At 41.0% G+C, this 21,323-nt stretch overlaps 1 protein-coding gene across 2 annotated transcripts in view; it reads right to left on the minus strand.

The window, feature by feature from the left end:
• GBE1 (1,4-alpha-glucan branching enzyme 1) overlaps positions 1-21,323 on the minus strand; it is a 153,406-nt gene that overhangs the window by 12,440 nt on the left and 119,643 nt on the right. For both annotated transcript variants that reach the window (XM_029588010.1, XM_029588011.1), the window contains 3 exons: positions 10,772-10,956; positions 5,456-5,586; positions 2,843-2,960 (listed from right to left, as the gene is read on the minus strand). In XM_029588010.1, coding sequence (XP_029443870.1) covers positions 2,843-2,960; positions 5,456-5,586; positions 10,772-10,956 — 434 coding nt within the window. The remainder of the gene's footprint in view (positions 1-2,842; positions 2,961-5,455; positions 5,587-10,771; positions 10,957-21,323) is intronic.

A 21,323-nucleotide genomic window follows, 5' to 3' on the forward strand; every position in this document is an offset into this window, starting at 1 on the left:
TTTTTTTTTTTTTTACAATCTTTCTTACTCCCTTAAATGACTACAATCAGAACTGAAACTTCTGTTTCCAGAAGGGTTTCTCACATTCTGTCTGTACAATAAAACTTGTTAAATAGGATGCAGGCTATTTATTAATTACTTTCACAGTATTTGAGTGCTCTGTATACCGTCATTCCATGTGAGAATTACTTGATCACAATGGTGTACAGGTTTGACACTCACAGACGATGAATTACGGAGGTAGGCATTAGGGATGTGAATCGTGTGATCGATAGTCTTAACTATCGATTTTGGCTGGGGGGAGAGGGAAATCTGATCGTCATGTTTTGTTTAAAAAAAAAAAAAAAAAAAAAAAAAAAAAAAATCGCAAAAAATCGCAAATCGGGGGAGGGCGGGAAAACCGGCACACCAAAACAACCCTAAAACCCACCTCGACCCTTTAAAACAAATCCCCCACCCTCCCGAACCCCCCCAAAATGTTTTAAATTACCTGGGGTCCAGTGGGGGGGTCCCGGCGCGATCTCCCGCTCTTGGGCCACGGCTGCGTTAATAGAAATGGCGCCATATGACAGGGCAAAGGTAGCGCCGGCGCCATTTTGGTTCCTGTCACCCGACGTCACGAGTGCAGGAGATCGCTCCCGGACCCCCGCTGGACCCCCAGGGACTTTTGGCCAGCTTGGGGGGGCCTCCTGACCCCCACAAGACTTGCCAAAAGTCCAGCGGGGGTCCGGGAGCGACCTCATGCACTCGCGCCGTATTGCCAATATTCAAAATGGCGCCGGCACTACTTTTGCCCTCACTATGTCATACGGGTTGTAAATTGTTTTGTATATATATCATTCTTTATATTTACTTTATCATCTGTAGACAAATGGTTTAAAGTTATTAGGGGGGGGGGGGGGGCGGGGACAAACACCATGATCCTAGAAGGCTAGCTTCCCTATACAAAACCAAGATAAAAAGTATTTAAAATATTTAAAGTTTACAGTAATAAGAATGTTATTGAATTTTACCAAGAAAACTTTTCAGATAAATCGCAACTAAGCTATAAATTTAGGCAGATAAAGACCAATATGGTCCATCTAGTCCAGGGGTGGGCAATTCCAGTCCTCGAGGGCCACAAACCTGTCGAGATTTTAGGATATCCTAATGAATATGCATGACATAGATTTGCATATACCCGAGGCAGAGTGCATGCAAATCTCTCTCATGCATATTCATTAGGGATATCCTGAAAACCAGACTGGTTTGTGGCCGAGGACCGGAACTGCCCACCCCTGATCTAGTCTGTCCAGCAATTTTTTTTTTTGACTAGTAGCAATTGCTGCTCCTTGCAGGCTACCCTCCAAGAAAAAAAAAAAAAAAGTTTTTTTCATTTCCATTCTCTAGCCAGTAGTGATTCTCTGTGTTTGTGCCATGCCCTTTTGAATTCCATTACCATCTTCATCTTCACCGAATTCTGGGAGGGCATTCCATGCATCCATCACCCTTTCTGTGAAGAAATATTTCCTGATATTGTTTCTGAGTCTTCCCCCTTGGAGCTTCAAATCGTGACCCCCTAGTTTTACAGCTTCCTTTCCATCAGAAGAGACTTGATTTTTGTGCATCATTAATTCCTTTCATGTATTTGAAATTCTGCTTCATATCTCCCCCGTCTCTTCTCTCTTCCAGGTATACATGTTAAGCTCCTTCGGTCTCATCTCATATGGCTTGGTCGCATTTCACTGGATCGCTTCCATTCTGTACTTGTTTTTGAGAGGACGTCTCTAGAACTCAGCACAGCGCTCCAGGTGAGGCCTCACCAAGGATCTGTACAGGGGAATTATCACCTTTTTCCTGTTGGTTATGCTCTTTCAAAGCGGCCCAGCATTCCTTTGGTCTTAGCTACCACCTTTTCTGCATTATTGAGCTGCTTTTTATTAATTTCCCCACCAAGATTCTCTATTTGTTGGAGGAAATATTCCAACTTCCTTTTACTACTCCCATCCTCTAGTTTAAATGCCTCATGACATACAATTTAAATATTTCACTTAGGACCTTTTTTCCTGCCACAGGCAGCTGTAAGGCCATTTTTGACATAGAGCCTTTTACCGTTCCATACATGGACCCAACTCCCAATATATCCAAAACATTATTCCTTACTCCAGGTTTTGAACAAATGGGGCAAGCTCTAAATCTCCAAATGGTTTGCCTTAATACCAAGGCACCATAGTTATTAAACTGAATAAGTCATTTTGTTCATTTGTTTTGATATGAATCCCTTTAATATGATAAAAGATTTACAAAGTACCTTGTTACCAATTACTGTAATTATATAAACTACAGCGTATATTAGAAGAGCAAGCTCTGGGGTGGGAGGGTTTTAACAGCTGAGATTCTTAGCAAATAAAAGTTTCCACAACATATACTTCTTGGGAGCTTTTCTAATCCACTGTAAAGTCAGGTTTAAGTTTTTTTTTCCTCCCCTTACTTTCATATATAGCTACAAAACCAGTCTAGAATCTACATTTTTTTTTCTTAAAGCAGCCTCCCTCACAAAAGGTACACAATAATGCAAATATAAGAATTTTTTTTTTTTTTTTACTTGGCTTCCAGATAATTTCAAACGCAAGAGACTGTACTTAGCTTTGAGCCTCTATTCACAGGAGAGGCCTGCAAACAACAGTTCAGACCTTTACAAAATACTAGTCTTTAAGGCAGTTCAATTGTTAGAAGCAGCCTCTCCCTATTGAACTGTTTCTCCTGTGAAGTTTAACTTTGGACAGCCTGAAATCCACGTACATCATAGCAATTTTACAAAATATATTAAGATGATGGAAAAAATGACTAGAAAGCTACCTACCAACAATGAATAGGAACGATTATTGTATGGGAACTGTTCAGTGAAGAAGTCGGTATTGTGGTCCAGTCTCTGATGTCCTCCATATTCTGCTGCGTCAGAATCCAGTACAATCTTATACCTGGAAAAGCTGGTTAAGGAGCTAACACAGTACACTGCTATTGGTGGGAAAATCACATGATTTGTTATAACAATCCCCAACACAAACAATTAAAAATAAGTGTATTATCCAAAATGCTGATGAACTTTACCAGAAAGTCAAGATGCCTTGCTTTCTGTAAAAAAAAAAAAAACCCAACCAAAAAACCAAACAAACAAAAAAAAAACCAAACCCAAAATAGCATATTTTCTATTTTAAAAAAACTAACACTTTCATATACTACCCACTTCATGGAGAAGTAACTAATTGTCTACTAGTATTGCTAGTAATGGTATCTTCACTTTAGAAATTGCACTGAGATAGCATACTTCTTGCTCGTATTGCTTTGAGCTGCCGCAGTCACTAACTTGTGTATAATAGGTATAAAATAAAATAATCCCTCCCTCCCCCAACACACTTAAGTTAAACTCTACTATTTGAACAGCCTAGGCTCAGAGACAAATCCAAATTTTAATAGAACAAAGTAGCTTCAATTTAGATATTGCATTCTGGAAATGCTAGAGGTTAAAGAAAAGCAAATTTTATAACAGTATTTTACTTATTACAAACTTGTTTGTCAAATTTTATTGTAAAGAACATTTGGGGGCGAATTTTAAATGCCCTGCGTGCGTAAATCCGTCCGGATTTAGGCGCGCCTATTGTGCATAGGCCGCCGGCGCGCGCAAGTCCCGGGGCTTTGTAAAAGGGGCGTGTCGGGGGCGTGTCCTAGACAATACGGCGTTTCGGGGGCGGGCCCGGGGGCATGGCGCCGGCCCGGGGGCGTGGTCGAGGCCTCCGGACCAGCTCCCAGGTCGGGTGATGGTGCGCTAGCAGCCCGCAAAATAGGCGCGCCGGCGCGCGAGTGCCCTGCGCACATAAATCCGGCTGGATTTACGCGCGCAGGGCTTTTAAAATCCGGCCCTTAGTGCATTGGAGAGGCAGTTGCATTAATAGTATCACACTTGTATAATTTTTGCTATCCCAACAATGTATTTATGCTAAGGAACCATGAGGTATGCTGTTATACAGCCATTAAGTGAAAGATGAGGCAAAGAAAGAGGTGGCGTGGACACCCACCTGAAACAGCCTTTTAGCCTTCATATACCTCCTAGTCCCTTCGGAATAAAATCCAGCCATGACAAACCCAGCTACCATGCAGCTGGGTTTGTCATGTCCCTTGAATATCCTTGTACAAACCCCACTGCATACCTTGACTGTAGCCCCCTTTTTGCTGTGACCCACATGCACTGCCTGACTCACTTAAGAAAGCTGACAGGATCTGAAATGCCTAATCTTTACCAGGATAGTAGGAAGGGAAAGATTTTCACCAACTTCTCTGTTGGGATGCCTGAGATTAAATCTCTTCCCTGACCCACACTTCTCCAGCCACCTCTAGAATTAAAAAATAACAATAATAATAGTGTTGTTCTATAATATACTCCTTTCACGTGAAAGATAAATTACACTTTTTCATTTTTTTTGAAGCACTAAAGTTGTTTTAAAAAAAATCAACAAAAGTGGTTTATTTGAAGTCAGCTTACATATAAATAGATCTAAGAGTAGATGCAATGCATATATAAGCCTATTTTCTCCTTTCTGTTCAATTTAATCTTTTTAAAGACCAAGGGGTAGCCCCGTGTAAGTCCCGGGGCTTCGTAAAAGGGGCGGGGAGGGGGCGTGTCCGGGGGGCGTGGCCTCCGGACCAGCCCCCGGGTCGGGTGATGGCCCGCCAGCAGCCCGCTGGCGCGCGCAGATTTACACCTGCTTTCGGCAGGCGTAAATCTGCCAAGAAAGGTAGGAGGGTGTTTAGATAGGGCCGGGGGCGTGGGTTAGGTAGGGGAAGGGAGGGGAAGGTGCGGGGGGGGGGGGGGGGGGGGGGTGGAAAGAAAGTCCCCTCCGAGGCCGCTCCGATTTCGGAGCGGCTTCGGAGGGAACAGACAGCGAGCGCCGGGCTTGGCGCGCGCAAGTTGCACAAATGTGCACCCCCTTGCGCGCGCCGACCCCGGATTTTATAAGATACGCGCGTATCTTATAAAATCCAGCGTACTTTTGTTCGCGCCTGGTGCGTGAACAAAAGTACGCGCTCGCGTAAATTTATAAAATCTACCCGTAAATGTTGATTTGTATCTTTTGTTTTTCCCAGTGTGTGATGAATGAGTAGATTAAATGTTGACTGTGTCCATTCAAACCTCATATGCAATGGCATTCTGGGGACAATATTCAGAAAGTAAATGGTTGTTGCTGTATTTTGCAAGAATGGTGTAGCAATGCCTGCCACTGCAGCAATGCTAGCAAAGTATATTGCAACATAGTGAAGAAAATCAGAGCTTATTATAGCTAAAGAAAATACTATACAAACAAAAATTAAACTTTTGAACTTTGTGTTTGTTACCTGCACATGTTTAGAAGCAATACAAAATTAGAAAAAAAAAAATTAAATTATTAAGGTCATACCTACTAGGTAAAAGAAAGGATATTTTCCTGATGAATTTGAAGCCACTCTGTATTCAGTATAGCTTTTTGACGGATGAAAATTGAAAACAAAAAGAAGATTTGCCCTCTCAAAAGCAATGATCTTATCATCTTCGTGCTTTGCACTCACATAGGCCTGGAAGGATTTAGATATCATGCTGAGCATATATTTTAATTGAGAAGAGCAGAAATTTTAGAAACAATGTAGCAGATTAGAGGAAAACTCTGCAAGAATACCACCTTCTTTAACAGGCTTGTGGAATTCAGTATAAACCTGAGGCCTATCAAATGCAAAATCAAGTTAAGATTGATTCTCAAATGTTGACTAAAATTCTGTCATATGCAACTTGACATCAGATTTTATAAAACACGTGACAGAAAACTGTTAATCACTAGCAGCATAACTGGTGTGGAAGGACAAGACAAATGTCCTCTATATCTCTCTCTATACACACACATACAAACACACACACAAACACACACACCCCATTTAGAAAGAGAGGATGGCTATAATGCGCTCTCAGAGGACCATTTTCAAAGCATTTACATATGTAAATAGCAATTTGGGCATGACTAAGACATGACTAAGAGTACGACGTCTTTAACGCCTTTAACTACATTGAGGGGAGGCGTTAAGTCAGTCAGAAGAAAAGTCCCTATGTAGAAGACATTTTCGGATCGTCACCAGCACTCTTCCACCAAAATTCTACTGGCACAAGAAGCAGGTGCCGGTGACCGCACAACACTTTGTGCCCGTTGCAATTCTCAAACAGACCGTGCGCGCCTCCTTTTGCTTAAGAGAATCGGTGCAAAATCCAGAGGTGAAAAAAAATATAGGCGATCTTTTCTCGGTGCAGGCAGCTGGAAAACAGTCTTGTTAAAAACTATAAAGACGCAAGAGGGAGTATGTATATAATACTTGGATGCTAAAAACAGATAGCATAGGGGAAGGACCTATATTGATTTGAAACTGAAAATAAATAATAAAACTGAAGATCAAAACATCAACTTATGTTAAAAAAAATATATAAAATAAAATGAAATGTAATAAACAATTTAAAAACAAAGTGCACTGTTAAAACTTAAATGTAAAAATGAAAATAAAAAATTAAAAAATATAAAAATATAAATATAAAAATAAAAAGTTAAAATGTGGTGCTCTAAAGCCATAAAAAGAAATTAGATGATGCCAGCCCAGTGACAGACCAAACATCTCTGCTCATGCCTGGTTTTAGGTGTATAAAAATGAGTGATCTTATTTAGGTGCAAGAAAAATAAATTACCTTAGCGCTGTCAATGCAGTCAATGCCGCGGATATGGTATTCAAAATTGTATCAGGTATAATTAACAAATTGTCAAAAATCTGAAAAATATTTGAAACTATGTGTGTAGATAAAAATCGCTCAAACAAAGTGTGTGAATGGAAATTGCTTGATGCAAGATGAAGTCTCTTGTTGGGAGAGGTGTTAAAGAACAAGAAATTCTGAGAAGTGTAAGGGGAATAATCTGGGGGGAATTTTGAAGAACAGGGTAAATTTTGAATAATAAAAGGGAAGAATTTGATAAAATATGTGAGTGTTTATAAGAAAACAAGCAGGTTAAACAGTAGGGAATAATTTCAAATTGTTGATTATTGAATAAAAATGAAATAAATACTGTAATATGTATATTTTTAGATTATAGTGGTATGTGCAATAAGTATTATTGTTTGTACTGTTATTGATGGATGAATGTGGCATAAGAACATAAGAACGTAAGAAATTGCCATGTTGGGTCAGACCAAGGGTCCATCAAGCCCAGCATCCTGTTTCCAACAGTGGCCAATCCAGGTCACAAGAACCTGGCAATTTCCCAAACACCAAGAAGATCCCATGCTACTGATGCAATTAATAGCAGTGGCTATTCCCCAAGTAAAATTGATTAATAGCCATTAATGGACTTCTCCTCAAAGAACTTATCCAAACCTTTTTTGAACCCAGCTACACTAACTGCACTAACCACATCCTCTGGCAACAAATTCCAGAGTTTTATTGTGCGTTGAGTGAAAAAGAATTTTCTCCGATTAGTCTTAAATGTGCTACTTGCTAACTTCATGGAATGCCCCCTAGTCCTTCTATTATTCGAAAGTGAATATGAGTGGATGTGAAATTATGTAAATGTTTTTAGTGACATATGTTTGTAATAAAGTAATAAATATTGTTGGAAATAGAAACTGACATTATCTGGACCACTTAACCCTGCAATCGGTCCACAATTTGTAAGCATGCCAACCAGACGTCCCGGGCCTCCAGGCAATTGATGCTCCAGAGAGATTCTTCTGTACTCCAGTTTCCTGGCTAGTCATGAAAGCAAAAGACCTGTCATTCAGGAAGGGTGGCACGTGGCTAGCTAGTGACCCGTCTCTAGTCTTTTCTCCCTTCGAACATACATAAAAATCTTTGAGCACCACTAGGACAGGGAAGCTGGAGCACAGGGACAGAGTGTGTGGGAGGGAGGGTAACACAGGGGAGACACTGACATTCACGTGAGAACTTTAAAAATAAATCCTCTCTTTACACAAAGCAAATGTATTTCCAATCAGCAGGCTCCCAGAGGACAAAGGTCTTTGCTGTCATTGACACTGTTAATATAGCCAAAGACCAGCATGGGGATTCAGAAGCTTAAAGGCTGAGGAACAGTCTAGTAAAGGTTTGTTCAACTTGTATGAGTTTTTATTGCTTTTGTGCTTTGTTCTCAGGTTATATTTATTGATTCTGAATGTATGCGTTGTAAGTTGCCTAGAGTTCATCACCATGTGATAAGCAAATAAATAAAAATAAGTAGGGAGTCACGTGATGCGGTGCAATCTATTTTGTGTTGTCATTGTTATACGTAATTACAGGGAAGTTGAAAATGGGAAATGGTCAGATGCCAATGCCCTTCTGAGTCAGGGTGGCCAAATATTCCCCTTGCTTGCTCCCTTCGATCTACAACCATGTCTTCTGACACTGCTCTTTGAAGATCCTTATTGACTCTTGAGACAAAGGGTTCTAATCATGCACTCATGTCTGCTTTTCACTCTCTTAGAAATCTCCATTATCCTTTGACTTATCTAGCGTGTAGTAAGATCTCCCATTTCTTCCCACACAAGTCCCATGTACTAGACTTAGTTAAATGCCCCTTGGAACACAGCAAGAAGCACCAAGAAGGAAAAGAAGAACAGAGCATGATCTGTTTAGACAATTCATGTTATTGCATTTGTCACTATTCACGCTATTTCGACAATGCATTTTTTTGCATTACTGCGCATGATAATTATAGCCTGGCAAATGTAATTTGACTTTTTTTTTTTTTTTAAGCGCAAACAATTTTTTTGCATTGCTTGATATGTAGCTTTTTTACAGGTTTATTAGATATATATATTTTTTTTAGTGAGCCCCCATGCTAAACTTTATTTCATATGCCTCTAAGTATTTTAGTTCTTCATGCTGGAATACTAGGATGCAGGAACAGAAGGATGCTGGAATACTAGGATGCAGGAACAGAAGGATTCTGGAACAAACTGGAACAAGGTTTAGATGCAGTGACAATCTAGCAAGGAACAGACCTGAAGCAGTGCTCTACCTTCATCCTGCCGGGCCACGTCTCCAGCCATCGGCAGGAACACAGAAGACTGGACTGAACAGCCAGGGACAGAACCGATCGACAGGAGCGAGCAGCTGAACAAGGCAGAGATATTCCGGTTCCAGTCGAGGTAGATGTTCTTGGAATTCTTGAAGTGGGAGCTTGAACCCATGAGCTTGGAAACGAGTGTTCTTGGAATCAAGCTCATGGGCTGGGTCCATTGAGCTTGGAATCAATTCTTGGAAGCGCCGGAGTGGGGCTTGAACCCACGACCTTCAGATCAAGGTCTCTTCACCTTAGGCATTGCGCCACATGCCAAGGCAAGGAAGTACAGGCAGGGACTTCCTTATATCGGGGAATCAATCAGGATGCGCCACGGAGCTAGGACCTTAGGCATTGCGCCACATGCCAAGGCAAGGAAGTACAGGCAGGGACTTCCTTATATCGGGGAATCAATCAGGATGCGCCACGGAGCTAGGACCCGCCCCTGGCCCTACAAGAGACCGGGCAGTGCGAGCGCTTGCGAATAGGGGCGTGGCAGACGCCACTGAGGACGCCGAGCTCTGGCGTGAGGCCTGGTGCGTAGTAGAAGGCCCGGCGACTGCCGCCGCGGGACGCCGAGACCTGGAAGAGCTCGCAGCTACCGCTAGGGAGGCCGACCCAGGACCTGCTGTGAAACCAGAGAGGTGAGCAGGCCCGTGCGTGGGCCGGGCGCAGACAGGGTGCGTAACAGAAAGCTACCCCGCAAAATACAAATATAATCATGATTTATTCCAACTGGGGTTCCACAATATCAGACTGCTATATTATAAATATCACACATTTAATGTCCTCCACCAAAGATCTGCAGACAAATGTTTAATAGTTTGTTGCACTTTCTATATTTTTAGAAAGAAAGAAAAGTCTCAAGCAATCTACTTTTCGTTCAACAACAAAACTGGGATAGTATTTTGCTAAAGTAAGCTTTTGTACTCGTGGAGAACAAAAAGACATTAGAAGTTAGACTGAGGAGCAACTGAGAAAGAAAAAAAATGAAGGTGAAAACAGGGAGGGTAATTTTTAAAAAAGGGACTTCTATAAGTAAACTGTGTTTTACTCAAAAAAAAAAAAAAGGGCCCTTTCAAAAACTGTCCTGCTGACATACATAATATAATCTTTTCCGGGCGGTGTCTGCACAGCATTTGCATTTATGCATGCAAATCTCCCCAAAAACCCTCCCTGCATACAGTAGCAGCTGTAACCTCGTACTGGTAGTTTATGTGTGACAATTTTCAAAGCAAAATTAAACATGTAAGTTTGCTTTGAAACTTGGTGCAATGTAGGCAGCTAGCAGCCTGTAAATGTATGCAAGCTGTTATAAAAACTACGCTCCAGAGAACCACAAATGCCAGCCTAAGCTGCAGATAAACAAATGAGACAACTGCAAACCAATCTATTAAGCTGGTTTGCAATTTTTGCTACTCCTTTTTAAATCAATTTGGATTGCAATTATAGATTGAAGAACCAAAAAAAAAACATCCCTCACGAAAGCTCTGCAAAGTGTGCCTTGAATTTTTATTGCCCACCTATGAGGTTACTAACATTTTGAAGGAAAATGAATGTTTCATGGGACATTACACAGTGCACAATACAACATGGATCAAAACATAGTTGTATGGACACTACACAACAAATATGGATTCCCAAAGTAGACCATTATTTCATAGACTGTAGCTTACCGCAGGAGCTGCAAGCCAGCCGCATCTTTCCTCCAATTTATTCATGTCTCTGTCAAAGGCATACAGGTACCTATAGCGAAGAAGTTGATCATCTACTAAATTAAACTGTCTCCTGGCATAATGGTAACTCTCATTATTTCCTTTTCTTGGAAAGTCTAACCATTCTGGGTGGCCAAATTCATTACCTGCATTTAAAAATATTCATTGTTAATCCATATGCCACAGGTTAACACTTCAGAACTATTACACTGAAATCTGCATCTAACTTTGCATCTTTGTAAACTGTGATGGAAAAGGTTCTTAGAATCTAGATTTCTTACCTCTAAAAACTGTGAGCTAATTCTTTAAAAAAGAAAAATATACTATATTAAATAACAGAATGGTTTGCATGACAAACAGGATTGCCAATTGACTCCAGATTTTCAGACAGGTCGATCCAGTCCTGGTTTTACTCCATTGCATGCAGGAACTTGTAGTTTTGCTTGATTTAAGGAACACATAGGGAAATCAGAACTATAAGTCCCTGCATGCAATGGGGTAAAACCAGGATTAGATCAACCTGTGCTAAAAATCTGGAGCAAGTTGGTAGCCCTAATAACAAAACGAATAAAAGAATAAAGCAAGTTTGCTTACCTGTAAACAGGGTTCTCCATAGACAGCAGGATGAATTAGCCATTATTTATGAGTTACCTCATTCGACAGTGCTGACATGGACCCAGCTCTCAGAGCTCAGTAAAGACTAATATAAATGTGTGTGAGTTCCCACACATACACACTCTGTCAGCAACAGAAAGTTTGAATGGCAGAGCCTGACTACCTAAAAAGTGTGCTGAGAGTTGGAAATGTTTCCAAGGGAATTGGCAACTGAACTGACAGGCTGATGAGATATAGATACTACACTAAGCAAGGCCAGGCTGGTGCTATGAGGATTATCCTTGCTTTGCCCTGGAGATCCTTGTGGACAGTCTTGGCAATTAAAGGACTCAGCAGATATGCATAGAGTAGACCAATGCTCCAGTCTAGCACAAAAGCGTCAGAATTTAACCTATAGCCACACAGATGCATTGAGCAGAACTAGGCAAATAGATGAATCACAGGCTTCTCTTTGCGACTGAAGTTGGGACCATTTGCACAGATGGTGGACTCTGCTGAGGGGGGGTCCAAAGTGTTCTGAATTCCTGAAAATCGCCTGGAGATAGGCACTGTGATTTCTTGCCCATGACCAGATTTGGAGGGCCTTCTGGCAGAGAGTGCAAGAGTCCATACCTCCTAGTTTGTTTATGTAGAACATGGCCACTTGGTTGTACATCTGGATCAAGATTCTCCTTCCTGAAAGAAGTTGAGAGAATGCCCTTAGAGCACAGTGGATAGCCAGTAGCTCCAGGTGCCACTTAAGAACATGCCATACTGGGTCAGACCAAGGGTCCATCAAGCCCAGCATCCTGTTTTCAAGAGAGGCCAAACCAGGCCACAAGAACCTGGCAAGTACCCCAAAACTAAATCTATTCCATGTTACTGTTGCTAGTAATAGCAGTGGCTATTTTCTAAGTCAACTTAATTAATAGCAGGTAATGGACTTCTCGTCCAAGAACTTATCCAATCCTTTTTTAAACACAGCTATACTAACTGCACTAACTACATCCTCTGGCAACAAATTCCAGAGTTTAATTGTGCGTTAAGTGAAAAAGAACTTTCTCCATTTAGTTTTAAATGTGCCACATGCTAACTTCATGGACTGCCCCCTAGTCTTTCTATTATCCGAAAGAGTAAAAAACCGATTCACATCTAGCCATTCTAGACCTCTCATGATTTTAAACACCTCTATCATATCCCCCCCTCAGCTGTCTCTTCTCCAAGCTAAAAAGTCCTAACCTCTTTAGTCTTTCCTCATAGGGGAGCTGTTCCATTCCCTTTATCATTTTGGTTGCCCTTCTCTGTACTTTCTCCATTGCAATTATATCTTTTTTTGAGATGCGGCAACCAGAATTGTACATAGTATTCAAGGTGCGGTCTCACCATGGAGCGATACAGAGGCATTATGACATTTTCCGTTTTATTCACCATTCCCTTTCTAATAATTCCCAACATTCTGTTTGCTTTTTTGTCTGCCGCAGCACACTGAACTGAAGATTTCAATGTGTTACCACTATGATACCTAGATCTCTTTCTTGGGTTGTAGCACCTAATATGGAACCTAACATTGTGTAACTATAGCATGGGTTATTTTTCCCTATATGCATCACCTTGCACTTATCCACATTAAATTTCATCTGCCATTTTGATGCCCAATTTTCCAGTCTCACAAGGTCTTCCTGCAACTTATCACAATCTGCTTGTAATTTAACTACTCTGAACAATTTTGTATCATCTGCAAATTTGATTACTCCATTCGTATTTCTTTCCAGATCATTTATAAATATATTGAAAAGCGAGGGTCCCAAATCAGATCCCTGAGGCACTCCACTGCCCCACTCCCTTCCACTGAGAAAATTGTCCATTTAATCCTACTCTGTTTCCTGTCTTTTAGCCAGTTTGCAATCCACAAAAGGACATCGCCACCTAACCCATGACTTTTTACTTTTCCTAGAAGCCTCTCATGAGGAACTTTGTCAAACACCTTCTGAAAATCCAAGTACACTACATCTACCGGTTCAACTTTATCCTCATGTTTATTAACTCCTTCAAAAAAGTGAAGCAGATTTGTGAGGCAAGACTTGCCTTGAGTAAAGCTATGCTGACTTTGTTCCATTAAACTATGTCTTTCTATATCTTCTGTGATTTTGATGTTTAGAACACTTTCCACTATTTTTCCTGGCACTGAAGTCAGGCTAACCGGTCTGTAGTTTCGCGAATCGCCCCTGGAGCCCTTTTTAAATATTGGGGTTACATTAACTATCCTCTAGTCTTCAGGTACAATGGATGATTTTAATGATAGGTTACAAATTTTTACTAATAGGTCTGAAATTTCATTTTTTGGTTCCTTCAGAACTCTGGGGTGTACACTATCCAGTCCAGGTGATTTACTATTCTTCAGTTTGTCAATCAGGCCTACCACATTTTCTAGGTTCACCGTGATTTGATTCAGCCCATCTGAAGTGGTGAAACGTGGAACAGACCCACCTTTAGAACTTTCTGATTCTTCCATCACTGAATACTTTCATCCCAGGGATCAGTGAAATTTGGTAGGATAATGGCTAACAGATCTCATTCCATTCACTTTGAAAGCTCCACTGAAGGCTCCATATGTGCAGACAAGTCAGAGGAACCACATGCACCAAGCAGCACTGTGTTCAAGAATGATTAGGACTGACCTTGCTGATGCTCTGTTCTAATGATAAAGACCTTACTACGCCTATCAGCAATGTGGTTCTTTGGATGGGGCGAAATATGTTTTCCTGAAGCAAGCAGGCTCCTAATGAGCCGGGGTTAGATCTGACTTGTCAGTTGACCAGGAAACCCAAAGACTGGAGGAGCCATATGGTCTTCGAGGGATTGCAAAACTCCTGATGGAGCTGGATCTGTCATCAGCCAATCATCTAGGTATGGAACATGCAGACTCCCTGCCAATGAAGCTGTGCCACTACTACATGTCAGACACAGAGAGGCCAAAAGGGAGCACCATGTATTGGTAAAGTTAGTCCTTCCTCAAAAACATGAGGCCCTTCCGATGGGTGGGGCAAACGGTGATGTGTGCATAATGGTGATGTCTTTCAGATCTATAGTACACATACAATCCCTTGGCTGAATGAAAGGAAGAATCACCTGGAGGGAGTTCATCCTGAATCTCTCCCACATCATCAACTTGTTCAGTCTTTCTTAAGTCCATAACAGGTCTGAATCTCCTCTACTTCATGGAGATCAAGAAATACCTTGAACAGAAACCCTGGCCACACTCCTGAGGAGGTACAGGTTTGGTTACAGTAAAAGGAAGCAAAAGGCCAAAGTTTGAAAGAATGTAAGAGATTGGGACACATCTGTGAGGTAGCTTGGACGAAGAAAGTGTAAGTGTGTGTGTGTAAGTGTGTGTATAAGTGAGAGTGAGAGTGTGAGTGGGTGTGTGGTCCAAAGGCAGGATGCATGCCTAGAAACTCCCATTCATGGCACAATAAATACTTTATTGTTTTCCGATAGATGGGTTTGTGTTGGCGCTGGATGATGTCTCCCACATGAAATGGCTAATTCACACCTGCTTGTCAGTGGAGGAAGGATGAAAATGAGGATTTTCAATTGCATGTGAAAGGACAAGTGCAACTAAAAATCACAAACAAGCTCCGTATTTTGATTTATTTCTATATAGTTTAGTTTAGTTATCCTATTTGGGTAGCTTTCTAGAATCAGATGTTCAAATTCACTAGTACAATTCATAACACCATCCCTGCATTTTAAAATCTGGCTTGCAAACCAACATTTGAGCGAGTATTGAACAAAGCTAGGACATAACACATGGGTCACATATTATTCAAAATGCAACATGAATGGCTGGTGTGAAAATGCCTTAATACAAAGACTAAATATGACTATGTCCAGCATCCTATTTAATCCAAAAAGAGTTTTGCAAAAGTATATGGGGAAACCACTGTTTCTTGGCAGGATAAAATGTATTTAGAGCTTGAAAGGAAAGAGAAAACATCTGTCTTACTTGGAGATGTCAATTATTTAATTTTTTTAATATTATATAAGCTCTTTAAGTCTACTCTTTAAAAGCAGGTTACCTTCCTTCTCTGGGTATAATCTGGTTGTCATAGTTCACTCTAAGGTGAGCACGTGAGCGATTGCTCATACAATTTGGAGCATTGCTTACATATATTTTTCTTTGTGCTATATACCAAAATACAATGCTAATACTGGTGCTCAAAAATTCTTGGTTTAAAAAAAATCATTGCTTACACAAAAAAAGAATTTTACACACCTAGTCACTCCCTGAAGGAGCATTGCTGGCTGTTTTAGATAAGCTACGTTGACTAACCCTGATTACTTTCACATAAAAACATAAGAAATGCCATTCTGGTCCATCAAGGCCGTTTCCAACAGTGGCCAATCCAAGTTACAGTACCTGGAAAACACCTAAACATTAAGTTGATCCCATGCTACTAATGCTAGCAATAAGCAGTAGCTTTAGAGTTTTTCTTTTTCTTTTTAATTTTTATTTATAGACTTTTTTTTTATAACATATAGAATGTAAATTGAAGGGGAAAAAAATCCGATGTTAACATCCTGCTGTGATCCACCAAGATTTGTGGATTGGTGGAATACAAAATGTTAAATAAAGTAAAGGTTTCAGCTCTATTTTGTGATCTGAGTTTTTCTAAGTATTATTAATCCTGGTATAATATTTTGTCTAGGTTTGTTTTAAAGTTGTTGTGTGTCATTGTGAATTGGCGTACTATTAAATTGCTTACTGGATGAAAAACAAAATTGTGTGTTCTACTTAGCTGGTCATGCCCCAATTACCCCCTCCCTCCACACTCGTCTTTACGACATTGTCTCCTTTAAAAATAGGGCAAACCTGTCTCTGCAGCACATAGCCTGGGAGATATTTGGTTGAGGACTGCTAGCACATTTTTGCAATGTCTATTTCTTTCTAATTTTAAGGCAAATGCAGCTGTTTCACTAGGCAAGTGAACTTCATTGAAGGTTTGAGAACAAATAACAAATAAGCATGGGTGCAGCTTGCTTATTGCGGCGGCTACTACCCCTAACGAATCAAGCTAGATATTTCACTTGGATGCAGCTCCATCACTGCTCTCTACATTAAAGGTGGGGGTGGAAGGGAAATAGAACCAAGAGCTAAGAGAAACAGATAAGTATGAGAGAAAATATGTGTGAAGCTTGCTGGGCAGACTAGATGGGCCATTTGGTCTTCTTCTGCCGTCATTTCTATGTTTCTATGTTTCTATGAGAAACTACTGGCATGCAAGGATCCGTGTCACACTTATTACAATTCACTGCAAGTTTGCAACTGAAACGTTTCCAAATCAATTCTTGCAATTCTGCAATATAGACAGGTCTAAAAAAATACATGTTACTTACCTTAGTCCATGTGCCTATTTGTAAACCGTTGCGATGGTATATAACTTAGCGACGGTATAGAAAAGTTTTTAAATAAATAAATAAGGACATAAGAAATTGCTATACTGGTTCAAACCAAGAGTGTTCAAGCCCAACATCCTGTTTCCAACAGTGGCCAATCCAGATTACAAGTACCTGGTACCCAAATGGTAAATAAATCCCAGCTACTGATGCCAGTAATAAGTAGTGGCTATTTGATATGGCAACTTGATTAATAGCAGTTAATGGAGTTCTCCAGGAACTTGTCCAAATCTTTTTTTAAGTACAGCTATGGTAACTGCCTTACCCACATACTCTGGCATTGAAATCCAGAGCTTAATTGTGCGTTGAGTAAAAAAAGAATTCTCTCAGATTTTAAATGTGCTAACTTCATGAAGTGCCTCCTAGTCCTTGTATCTGAAAGAGTAAATAACTGATTCACGTTTACCCGTTCTAGACCTCTTATGATTTTAAAGACCTCTATCATCCTGCTTCAGCCTTCTCTTCTTCAAGTTGAACAGCCCTAAACTCTTTAGTCTTTCCTCATATGGAAGCTGTTCCATCCCCTTTATCATTTTGGTTGCTCTTCTCTATACCTTTTCCAGTGCAACTATATCTTTGAGATGTGGCAACCAAAACTGCACACATTACTCAGGATGCAGTCGCACCATTTGTGATACTGAGGTATATATGACATTCTCCGTTTTATTCACCATTCCTTTCTTAATAATTCCTAAAATTCGGTTTGCTTTTTTGACTGCCTCAACACACTGAGCCAATTTCAATGTATTATCCACTGTGATACCTAGATCTCTTTCCTCGGTGGTAACTCCTAAGATAGAACCTGACATCATGTAACTACAGCAAGGTTATTTTTCCCTATATGCAACACCTTGCACTTGTCCACATTAAATTTCATCTGCCATTTGGATGCCCCATCTTCCAAGTTCTTCCTGCAATTTATCACATATAGTAACATAGTAATAATGGGAGAAAAAGAACAAATGGTTCATCCAGTCGGCCCAGCAAGCTTCTTATAGTAGCATCTGCTATGCCATACAGGTTACCCCTATGTTTCCCTTAAGGATAGTTACTGCTGCTCCATGTAGTTATACCCAAGGCTTATGATAAGGGTAGTAATATTTACAATTAAAATCAAGTTAACTGTCAAACCCATAAAAATTTACCGCTAACAACATTTTTACTGGGTAAGCAGCCTTCTTGAAAATTCAGATAATCCTGCTTGATGTACTTTGCTTTTGAACTTGGCTGTAGAAGCAGTCCTGTGCTTTTTCACTTGTGTCTGTGTTATCAATACTCCAGACTATAAAAAAAAAAAGTCAGGGCATGTGTTGGTTTGTCTTCTGAATCCAATTCTACTTCACCCCCTGCAGTCAAAGCAGAGAGAGATGTTGCAGTTGTGTCAAAAGCATCAACATCAAGGCTTATTGCTTAAGGATAGTAATCCCCATGCCTTTTGCTAAGGGCACTCCCAAGTTTATCACAATCTGCTTGTGATTTAATAATTCTGAATAATTTTGTATCACCTGCAAATTTGATCACTTCACTTGTTGTTCCCTTTTCCAGATCATTTAGAAATATATTAAAAAGCACTGATCCCAGTACAGATCCTTGAGGCAGCCACAGTTTACCTTTCTCCACTGAGAAAACTGACCATTTAAGCCTACTCTATTGCCTATCTTTTAACCAGTTAGCAATCCATAAAAGGGCATTGCCTCCTAACTCATGACTTAAAATTTCTTAGGAGTCTCTCATGTGGGACTTTGTCAAACGCCTTGTGAAAATCTAAATATACTAAATCTGCTACCTCACCTTTATCCACATGTTGAACTCCTTCAAAAAAATGTAGCAGATTTGTGAGGCAAGACTTCCTTGGGTAAATCCATGCTATGTCCCATTAAACCACATTTTTCAATATGTTCAGTGACTTTGTTATTTAAAATAGTTTTCACGATGTTTCCTGGCACTAAAGTCAGGCTCACCAGTCTATAGTTTCATGGATCACCCCTGGAGCTCTTTTTAAATATTGTGGTTACACTGGCCACTCTCCGGCCTTCAGGTACAATGGATGATTTTAATGATAGGTTACAAAATTACTAGTAATAGATCTGAAATTTCGTTTGAGTTATTTCAGAACCCTGGGGAGTATACCATCTGGTCTGGGTGATTTGCTACTCTTCAGTTTGTCAAATCTGCACTAATACATCTTCCAGGTTCACCATGATTTGGTACAGTTTATCTGAATCATCACCTTTCAAACTGTTTCAGGAACAGGTATCTCCCTGACTTCCTCATTAGTAAACATCAAAGCAAAGAATTCATTGTCTTTCCGCAATGGCCTTCTTTCCTAAGTGCCCCCCTAATCCCTTGATCATCTAACAGTCCAACTCCTGTATCTCTTCTAGGAATAGGGAAGTACTTGAATGCAATCAGCTTTGAAGTGCTAAATGATGGAATATACATAAATAAATTATAAACAATTTGCTCCATTTCATTTGCATCTGCTGATGTGGACGTGTGGCTTTAAGCAGAATCAAGATTAAATATAGCACAACCAAGTTGTGCACTTGAAGAATATTTTCTTTATTTTTTTCCTTATTACAAGAACAGAGGGTAGAACTAAAAGTGGATCTGCTGGAGGGGGCTCCTGGGTGCTTCTTAGTCCTTATTAGATTTTATAAGAAAAGCATTGTTTTTCTTAAAGAAGCGCTGGATAGAGATTCTTGGTAACAATTTGGTAGCATATCACTGATAAATGACTGTTGAAGCCTTTAGATACTGGCAAACTTTGGTTCCACTATAGAGAAGCATGATATAGGCTCAAATCACATCTGGACTCTAATCAGATAGCAAGTGTTGCTTACCTGTAACAGGTGTTCTCACAGGACAGCAGGATGTTAGTCCTCACATATGGGTGACATCATCAGGATGGAGCCCAATCACGGAAAACTTCTGTCAAAGTTTCCAGAACTTTGACTGGCCCCCACTGGGCATGCCCAGCATGGCACTAACCCTGCAGCCAGCAGGGGTCCCCCTTCAGTCATATTTGATAGCTATAGGCAGTACCGAAAAAATAAAACAAAACGTTACGAACCCAACACTGCGGGGCGGCGGGCGGGTTTCGTGAGGACTAACATCCTGCTGTCCTGTGAGAACACATGTTACAGGTAAGCAACATTTGCTTTCTCACAGGACAAGCAGGATGGTAGTCCTCACATATGGGTGAGTACCGAGCTGAGGATGTCCGAACATGCACCAAAGATACCAAACAGTGTGCAACAGGCACAACAACTGGGGTGGAATTTGGTAGAGGGCATCCTGAACCCCACCGGGCAGGCGGAAGGGTGTTGGTACGTCACGTTGGAAATAGGTTACGCAGGACAGATTGGCCGAAGATGGAATCCTGTCTTCCGGCTTTGTCCAAGCAATAGTGGGCTGCGAAAGTGTGGAGAGAACTCCAGGTGGCAGCCCTGCAAATGTCAGGAAGCAGGACAGATCTTAGGTGTGCTACTGAAGTCGCCATGGCCCTTACAGAGTGTGCTTTAACACGGTCTTGGAAAGGAATGCCTGCTTGCTGATAGCAAAAAGATATGCAGTCCACCAACCAGGAGGAGAGAGTCTGCTTACCCACAGGTTGCCCTAATTTGTTAGGATGGAAAGACTGAGTGCTCTTCCTGTGGGCAACTGTACGGTCTAGGTAAAACGGTAGAGCCCGTTTACAGTCAAGGGTATGCAGAGCCTGTTCCCCTGGGTTGGAGTGGGGCCTGGGAAAGAAGATAGGTAGTATGATGGATTGATTAATGTGAAACTCCGAAACTACCTTAGGCAAAAACTTAGGGTGAATGCGGAGTACCGCCCGGTCCTGCAGGAGTTTAGTGTAAGGCGGATAGGTAACTAGGGCCTGTAACTCACTAACCCTGCGAGGTGAAGTGATAGCCAAAAGGAAAATCACTTTCCATGTGAGATATTTTAGGTCACAGGAGTGAAGAGGCTCGAATGGTGGTTTCATGAGCCACCCGAGAACCAGATTAAGGTCCCAAGAAGGGGCCAGAGGACGTAAAGGTGGCTTGATATGGAGCAAGCCTTTAAGAAAACGTGTTACGAGGGGTTGTACCAATATAGGGACATCCCTGACACCTTTATGGAAGGCGGCTACCGCACTGACATGCATTCTGATGGAAGAGGTCTTTAGACCTGATTCCGATAAGTGCCAGAGATAGTCCAAAAACCTTGGGATTGGACAGGAAAAGTGATCAAGGGATTGCGAAGAACACCATGATGTATACCTTTTCCATTTATAGGAATAAGACTCTCTTGTGGAAGGCTTCCGTGAAGCAATCAGGACACGAGAAATGGAATCTGAAAGGCTAAGTGGTTGAAGGATTAACCTTTCAACATCCATGCCGTCAGGGACAAGGCCTGAAGATTGGGATGGCGTAGGCATCCGTCGTTCTGAGTGATCAGAAGTGGGTGCGTTCCTAAG

The sequence above is a fragment of the Rhinatrema bivittatum genome, chromosome 2 (assembly GCF_901001135.1).
Source record: "Rhinatrema bivittatum chromosome 2, aRhiBiv1.1, whole genome shotgun sequence".
NCBI classification, from domain to species: domain Eukaryota; kingdom Metazoa; phylum Chordata; class Amphibia; order Gymnophiona; family Rhinatrematidae; genus Rhinatrema; species Rhinatrema bivittatum.